General features: G+C 37.3%; 2 protein-coding genes across 4 annotated transcripts in view; both read right to left on the bottom strand.

Moving 5' to 3' along the window:
- The window catches only part of LOC122347284 (microtubule-associated serine/threonine-protein kinase 3-like), a 30,403-nt gene that overhangs the window by 9,060 nt on the left and 12,180 nt on the right, over positions 1-9,163 (bottom strand). The window lies entirely within an intron of this gene.
- The window catches only part of LOC122347576 (microtubule-associated serine/threonine-protein kinase 2-like), a 5,981-nt gene continuing 2,331 nt past the window's right edge, over positions 5,514-9,163 (bottom strand). Inside the window, exons 3-5 of one of the 3 annotated variants that reach the window (XM_043242956.1) lie at positions 6,938-7,085; positions 6,534-6,679; positions 5,514-5,649 (exon numbers count right to left, since the gene is read on the bottom strand). In XM_043242956.1, coding sequence (XP_043098891.1) covers positions 5,539-5,649; positions 6,534-6,679; positions 6,938-7,085 — 405 coding nt within the window. In that variant the 3' untranslated portion in view covers positions 5,514-5,538. The remainder of the gene's footprint in view (positions 5,650-6,533; positions 6,680-6,937; positions 7,086-9,163) is intronic. The other 2 variants (XM_043242958.1, XM_043242957.1) reach the window with 2 other exon arrangements.

The following is a 9,163-nucleotide window of genomic DNA, read 5'->3' as shown; positions in this document are numbered from 1 at the left end:
ATAACATTTAAAAAAAAAAAAAAACTTAATTAGTGTTGCTAAGTATAGCTAGTAGTCATATCCACATATTAAGCTGGAAATGAAAATAAAAAACTTTTCAAAAACTATTACACTCTTCAACTTTTAAAATTTGTGAAAAGTTTAAAAACCACATACCACTGGGACTTCACAGTGAACAAAGGTTGAATTTTATGCCTTATTATTTATACCTGTCAATCTGAGAGTCTGTCAGTAACACTCATGCAGTGGCAAAAGAGCCAAAGAGCACGAAATTCAATCCCCATATTGTTAATTAAGGCACCTGCAGAAAATATGAATCCAAATTCACAGCACAAAGGATGAAAGTCTCTTGTACTCTTGCTTAGCTTCAAAACACAAAGAGGAAAGGGTTTCCTTTAGGAATATGACTCGTTTAAGCCTTCCACCAGCACTGGTGCTCATATTCCTTTAGGAACAGACATGGGAATAAGCAAAACAGAAACAAGAGAGCTTGCAAAAACAAAGCGAAAAACCTTGTCGGCCAATTATTTTAGGAAAATGACTTGCCGGAAGCCAAGAGCAATGTTGTGCTGTGTTTATTGACTCTGTGCTCCAAATGTGCACTGATCTCAAGCAGACACGTTTAATTTTTTATATGCATCGTAATTGCTATCTGGACTCAGTCAACCAGAATCTCACCATGGGGAGGAAGACAGACAAAAGGGCTGTATGAGTCCTGTGGAGACCTGGGTAATTAACCAAATTTGGATCAGCTCATTTGAAAGGAACAGCCAGTATCGACAGTCTCAATTATGCACCTTAAAATGAATTCAGCAAAATAACTCATAATAGACATACAGTATAAGCCTGCATTTGAAAGCACAGATATTAATGACTAACAGTATTCAGAACCGGTTCATAATTACGAGGTCATGCGGTCGTTTCAGCTCCAGAACTTGTCATATTCTGACCAATTAAAGTTTGAATCCAGCCCCTGTGTGAGTTTTAAAAGGTCACAGCTTTGACAAACGAGGATAAGAACATGTTAGACAGAAAAAAAATACAGCAAGAGGAGGTGATGACAGCAGAGCCGGTGAGAAAAAAAGAGGACGTAAGAAATCAAGCTCATTTTTTTGAAAAAGGGACCATTGCATGTGCATTTTCAAAACATCAGCTTAAAAAAGCCTGTCATTTTGCCTTTTAAACACGCGGAGATGACTTTATGAGAACACCATGCCAAAAAAGGGCTAAACATTTTTGAGAGATGCACAAATGAAAGCTCATTAATAAATCAGATTGTCTGTTTAATCAAAAAGGGTTTCTACTTTAAACAGTTGATAACTCCAGGGACAAAAACTACAACAGCTGTGGTATTCCTTAAAAAAAAAAAATAAATAAATAAAAACAATTGGCATGATAAAAATGACAGTACATCATGGCACTAGCAACACTGGGTTTGATTCCCAGAAAATGCATGCACTGTTGGTACTTGCAATGCATTAGCATCTGCATAATCATTTCAGGCCTAAACAAGGCCTAAATAAGAAAATTAGAATGAAAATGCTACATTGCTCTCTTTTTCCAGTACATAAATAATGAGTGGTTAGGAAAACTGTGTCAGTTTAGGATACACTCTCTCCTGTGAGGCCCTTACATAAGACCGACAGCAGACATTTGGGATTTTTAACTGTATCTTCTCTTTGAGGACCATGCTGCAACACTGTTTTAGCCTTAATGCATTCTGCAGGATATAGGCTAAGTGTAACTATCCTCAGGTTCTGACTCCAGGCACAAGCAGGTACACCCAGTCTACTTTCAGAGATGAATTATGAATGTGTCCTGCTGGCTCGACAGGTGAAGTTATCAAGGGCAGTAAAAAGAAAAGTAACACTGTGTTTAGGATGCATGTCGGTCTCTCTCTTCACTGGCTATTAAATACGTAACCTTGAAGAGTCAGCACCGCTCCCTGTGGTGACAGGGTCGATGGAGTTTTACAGTTTCAGTATTTTTGCTTTTGGATGGATTTTTGATTGAATTTACTGTTTTTTGAGAAAACATTTTACATATTAAAATTGTTAAAAAAATATTTGAAAATTATTTGGAAAACAATTTTAAAATGTGTAAAATAGCAGTATCTTGATACTGTAATTATGGCATTTTTAAAACATTAATACAGATAAACAAACAACAATGCAGTCAACAATCTGGTAGATCTGTGAACAGTGGTCATCATTTGTCATTTTGTTGTACATAGTAAATATGACACAACAGCAAATTAAATACAGTGCAAGACAATAGTTTGCATTTGTTCTCAGGCGCTGTCAAAAATGTCCCACATTACATTTAGTGCCAAATCTGTTAATAGTGTGGATACAGAACCAACTGTAATAAATTGTTAGTGTAAATAATTATTAGTCCCGTGTTACAGATTCTAACAGTTTTTCAAAGGAGCACTATTCATTTCTTGATGGATAAGACCACAAATTTCTTGATGCTTATTTGAATGACAGTTGAAATGTCAACGCTAGCTCTTGTAATAAACTTTTCTGTGTTCTTTCTGCCCATAATATATGATAGATTTAGATCAGAGATACACAAATAAATAAATAAATCAAAATTAAAAAATAAAGTGTTAAAAGATGCTTCCCTCCAGGTAAACAGCTCAATGTGGTTTTATTATTTTCCGTCATAGATCACAATCAGGATCTGGGCCAAATGCAAGGAACATCAGATTAAAAGCCCGAAGACAGAAAAAGAAGGTGCAAAGCAGAAAGCAAAAACAACTGTCATATCTAGATAAAGAAAACAAGCAGAGTGGGTAAACAGCACAGAAACAAAAAGAGTAACATCCCAGCAGCCTCTACTGCTGCCATGAGTGTCGTCACCTTGGGTTGGTAGGCAGCACAGTTGAGGGTCTCTTTCAAGTAATTATTCATAATTGCCTTTTGAATATTTAATCCTGTACATAGTCACTCACTTCAGCTGTTTGTGACCTCGATGATCGGAGATGAGTGAACATACTGGTCTGGAGTTTTCCTTTGTCTTCTTTGTGTCCGTTAAAGCCTATTGCCTCTGGGTAACATTTTTCAAAAACAAATCGATCAAGAAAGAGGTATAGGGCAAAGCTGAAATTTTTAAAGGATGGAAACAGATTTCACTCTCCCATTAAAAGATTACGTGACAAAGGATTGACTGTGTATTCATGAGAGCCGCAGCTACTTATGTGGGTCTCCAACTGCCTATAAAAGCTCCATTAACCACACTAAAGACCAGATTCCCTGGGAGGGAAAACAAATCACCATTTAAAATATACAACCACTGCACAATTTAAGTCTGGTATCCTCTGTACAAAAGGCACTTCAACTAGGAATCTGCTTCTTTTTCCATTCTTTTTTAGCTGATAAAATACAATTTTAGATTTCTATAGCAGACCAGCTGTTAAATCTTAATGTAATATTTGAACATTAGGCTAGAACTTCAATAACATAGACAAAAAATAAGAAACGGGAATGAATAACAATATCGCTAGAACAACCTTGTCTTTTCCCCCAGCATATATGCAAATATTATGCAAATATCACAGTATGTTAATGCCACTGTTGACTTATTCCAGCCTCACTGCCATCTCAATTTAGACTGAGCACCAAAGGACGAAAACAAAATAACCTTTTTCTTCCCTGAAGGTGTGCCATTAAAACATCTGAACAGGCATCAGTGGCCAATGTATAGCCAAATGACAATGTAAGAATTAAACAACTTGCACAATTATACGTACTGCACATAATTATGCACATGTTGATATGTAACAAATGGTTCTAGTCCTCCCTTCAGTGTAAATGTAATTGTTTAATCGTTTTATCATGTCCTAGATTCAAGCCTGATCACTTATATAGGTAACAAGTTAAATAATCCCTAAACTCAATGAGTAATGCTATTTTCAGCACCTTGTCTGCCCCTTGTGGGTAACTTGTTGGCAGAAAAATAAATCTTATGCAAACCAATCAGAATGCATAATCAGCTATGGTTCACGTAACAAAAATCGCCCCGCCCACACCACTCCATGCATGTAGTTGGATTAAAGGTAAACACCATCTGCCTGTCCTGCATGGTTCCCTTTAAGTCACTCCATTCCCTCATCTAGGTCTCTCCCACATCTCATACAATGAAGCTGCAAAGAAGCAGCACCCCAGCCCTCACAGCCTGGACCTGAGGATTATGAACTGCATCACCACAGGATAAACCAATCCTTCAAGGGTCATTTCCTTTACCACATTAATCTATGAATGAAAAGAGAAAAATAACTTCATACTTGCAAAGCTCGGTAGCTTTACCCATAAATGTGTCAACCCTAAAGATTTATATCCTGTTAAATATGTTTGGATATGAGTGGGCAGAAATGAAAATGCAGAGCAGGACCTGATAATAAGACTCTTTCATTTGCTATGGATAATGAAATATTTTAGTTGGTGTCAATCAAGTCCCAAATAAAGAGAGAAAAATCATCAAACAAGATCAAGTAACTTCTGTAATCTGTAATGTATATAATGCACTGGATTGCCCCAACAGATCATTTATAAAATTATTTCCCACAAGAAAATTATTAATAGCTATTTGTGATGTATACCATTAGAGTAGTATCAAATATTGATACTATGATAAGATTTCATACTTGCGATAATACTTGTGTAATGATCAGTTCACACTGACAGAAATTCATCTTTTCCAATAAGTTTAAACTAATTTGAACATTTTATAGGATTTTTTTTTTCTAAAAGCGCCCATTGTCTTTTGAATACTGATATTTGAAATAATTTAAATAATACTCTGAATGTGAAATTCAAGTATATAAGCGAGTCATTTTGAACCTTTCCACAGTTACTGTGTGGTACAACTAACCTATACTCCTTCGAGGGTTATCACAGGTCTTCTTGATGCAGTTCGATTGTTTTTTGTAAAAATAAAAATAATATTTTTTAACTGTGCTTTGANATTTTTTTTTTTTTTTTTTTAAAAAAGCATCTATTTGAAGTTGATTGTTAAAATAGATTGCAAACATTAAAATAATAATTTCCTTTTATAACCTGATATTCAGCTGCATCATCATGAATCTCATATTTATGATACCGCTTACTTGATGAGCACAAGAATTTATCATCCAAAGACTATGTGTCATATAAAACAGTGATGAATTCAGATCAACAGGCCTTTAAATTACAGTTGAGCTGGTTGCTGCAGTTCTTTTAAAAGGCACAAACTAACTATATTTTATCCAGCATACTGGTACACCCTATAAAAGGAGTAGTCTTGCAAGTTGCGGACCAAAACATCTTAATATCAGCATGCTACTGTTTGCTGGCATATAACACTTAATAAGCAGCAATTAGTGTTCATGGCTTCTCTTTCAACAGACAAGGCCTTTTAAATAGGGTCTGCTGCATCACTGGTACATTAATTACTACTTTATTAGGACAGTGCGCTACACTGCAAAGCTGAGTACATTATTCATCCATAAACATAAGGGCTGATAATGACACAGACCATGTTTAACACTTTATCCATTCAAGATGTACCGTTTAGTTTTACATCAGTGGGCAATGCTGCCACCTCATGGTTAGAAACACCCATGCGCATTACAGAACTCTGCATTACGTACAAGGCTTTCCTCGGGTTCTGCAAACAAGAGGAGCATAAAGAAAATCCACACAAACACAAAAGCAAATTAGTAGTGGACTTAAATCTAAAAATCTTATTATACAGTCCTTAAAAAGGTCCAGCATGCAACAAAAGAAACTGGAAACTGTAGATCAATTAATAATAAGATTACACTCACATTAATTATACATTATTTTATATATAATTATATGTGTTGAATCTTTTTTATTAACATAAAACCAAATCATTGGACTTCCCTTTTGCTATTTCCCTGTTTTCAATTTATTCCCTATTTATTGGTGTAGTACTAGCCTCGGACAGCAGATGTAGCTATGGCACTAGGCTTTCGATTGCACAACAAAATGACTGCAAACACATCTTCTGCACATATAGCAGGTACAACACCTCATCAGATAAAAGTATATTGCTATAATTGACACTAATACTTTCTTTACTTCTAAGCCACCATAAACTCACACAGCCACACCTAACACCAAACTGCCTTTGCATTTCCTCAAACATACAATGAAACTAAACAAGATCAATACTAAAATTTCTGCGACAATATGATCTGCCTTAGAGGTACTTCATAAGCACTGAGTTTGCACCTATGAGCTACTGTACCCTATTCATTCATCAGCAAGTTATTTAAAATGTACTACTTTTGCCACCAGCGTTATTTTAGCACAACTGATAAACAAAATCTATAAAAGAACCAGCCTGTGCATCACAGGGATTTTTACACCGATGGTGAGACTATCATTCTTACAAATCTGATTTACACCAAGTATTATGCTGCAGTTTCTCAACACTTTTACTTGCATTTGTCAGGTTTTGGACCCTGCTTGTGCTGGAAATGGATAGAGAGGGTCCATGCGCATGCGCGGTGAACATCTACTCACCAGTCCCGCAGTGAGAGAGGGGGCAGACTGGCCAAAGGATTGACTCCTCATGCGGACCAAGTTATTGGGTTCTCCTGTGTGCTGCTGCCAGGCCAGCTGACTCACTCCACCGTGCATGCTGCTGGACAGAGGCAGAAGCTGCTTTCCTGCAGCACACCAAAGAAACAGATTTAAGGACAGGTGTTTCTTGTTTTGTATGCGTGTCTGTGGTCAAAACCAAATCAAAGTCGAGCCACAGATTCTCTATGACAGCTTTTATGTAACATAAACCAAATTCTGTAGACTTTGTAGATCACTTGCTTCCGATAAAGCACACAGTGTGCTCAAATCACGTTGCAGAACACGATCATCAGGTTTTAGAGTTTTTAAAAGTGAAATGGACAGGTGGGCAAGGGGAATCTCACCGGTGAGGATGCCGGCCATACTGCTACGCCGGGCTCTGGTGTCATCCTGACTAAGCTGCCGCTGCAGTTTGGTCTTTCCTGCGGCAGGAGACAGGTCGGGGTTACTCAGCTTCCTGAACAGCAGGGGAGGTGGCGCCGGCAGCTCCTGCTGAAACACATATAGATTAGGAGGTTGTTCTCTTTCCAAATGACAATCAAGTACACATCTGTACTATGAAATGCCAAATAAGAGACTACTAAACCTTGAAATGAGACGATGTACGGTTGTCACCAAGTTCACAGAGTCAACACAAAAGCAATAAAATTGATTTAGAAAGTGTTTGCAGTGATACCATCCACATTGTAGCACAGAATTAGGACTGCATGATATATTGCATGTGATAGTCATGTGCATCCAGTCAGTAAAGACAGTTCACAAGTTTTCAAATAGAGCTTCATTTAATAAACAGAAACATAGCACACTGACAAACTATGCTATTTGCGCACATAATCACAGGTGTGTAGTTAGTGTAGTGTAGTGTATTCATGTAGTTAGAAGTACAATTCGATTGCTTCTCCATTTAAGACAAAATTTGTGAAATGGAAACAAGAGCCATCCAGGTTTGGATGCTGCTTTACGAGTATTCTACACATAATTGTCATAATGAAATGTAAAGGAAATATACTAGGCGGCCTCATTTTCAAAAGTAAAATATGTAATCAATAAAGGAAATACAATAATGTTTTGCTTTTGCACAGCAGAACAATCAATAAGAACAAGCACGCGTGTCAAAGAAAATAATTAAATAAAAAGATGTCTTTAAATTCCCATCCCTAGCCAAGACACCTGCAACAGTTATTCTTTTGGCCTGTATTTTGCTTGCAGCACATTAACAAGCCACAAAAAGACAACAGCAATGCAAAGCTGTCATCAGCACGAAAATTATGATGACAGGAAAACAGAACAATCAAATTTAAGAGGTAAGAAATACAGACCCAGACTGCCAGCCAAATAAATTTATTTAAGGCGCCTGCAGATTCATTCATACTCCCTGTGTTCTTCGTCAGGATGGGAAACAGACGTTGCCATGGAAACCTGGCAGGAGCACTGTGCTGGTCACATCCTCTCTGTGGTGTCACGAAATTCCAGAAACATCTGGAAGGCCTGTTTGTATCAAACGCGCAGCGCTCATAAAACCACACCACAAGGCCTCCAAACTAAAAAGCCTCAAAGCAAACAAACGTCAGTGTTGTCACTTACTCACTCTCTCTCTCTCTCTCTCAAATACACACAGTAAAACAACAAACCAAATGCAATCCTATGAGTGACCACTGGAGACAAAAAAAAAAAGGCCATGAAAGAAAACAAAAGGTTATAACCAAGTTTCAAAATCACACTGAAATGCATTCACTACCATTGTCGTTTTTTCTACTCTGCTAATGCTTTGAACTGATCAAAAGTGACAGTAACCGCAATTATAATGTAACAAACTATTTCTATTTAAATTAGATGCTGCCCATTTGCACTTTGCATTTATCAGCAAAAGCTGAAAATAAATGCATCGTAGTTTTCACAAAAATACTAAGCTGCACATCGTTTTCACGAATGACAAAATAAATCAGCATATTTGAAACTTTATGTGAAACGTTAGATTGAAGTAATGGTTGCTTTTGCTATTACAGGAGTAAAATACATTTCACAAGCAACGCAGTACAGAAAGAATGCATTTTATACTTCACACCACTAAAAATACTTTGCATCCCTTACCTTGCGCATGTTTGACTGCTCTTTCTTTGTTTTTAATGTATAGAGGTTTTAATTTACTGTTCATTCAGTGGCACCAATTACCATCCTTAAGATCGCTACATCTATCAAATTCTCTTAGCTCCTCAAGTGCAGCTAAATTTCCAACCAACACTATTCATTTTCTCCAACTGGCTACAGACAGGTGAGCAAGTGCAAACTCTATCAATGACAGGCTGCAAGATGTAGCCGTTGTTAGGTTCTGCCTGTGAGGATGGCATCGTGTTGCATGGGGGGCTGGGTGACCATGACATCAGTGTGGAGTCCTGAGGCTAATCAGCTGAAGATCAGGGACACAGGTGAACACACGTGAGAAACGAGCCTGGGAGGGACAATCTCACCTGCCTCAGTATAAGCATTGCAGGCTTAAACATTAACTCTGTTTTGATGGTATGAGCAATCAGCATTTAGGTCAATAGATCATTACTACATTTGGAAAAAAA

The sequence above is a fragment of the Puntigrus tetrazona genome, chromosome 6 (assembly GCF_018831695.1).
Source record: "Puntigrus tetrazona isolate hp1 chromosome 6, ASM1883169v1, whole genome shotgun sequence".
NCBI classification, from domain to species: Eukaryota; Metazoa; Chordata; class Actinopteri; order Cypriniformes; family Cyprinidae; genus Puntigrus; species Puntigrus tetrazona.
Note: the sequence above shows the minus strand (reverse complement) of the source record. Positions and strands in the feature narration are given on the sequence as shown.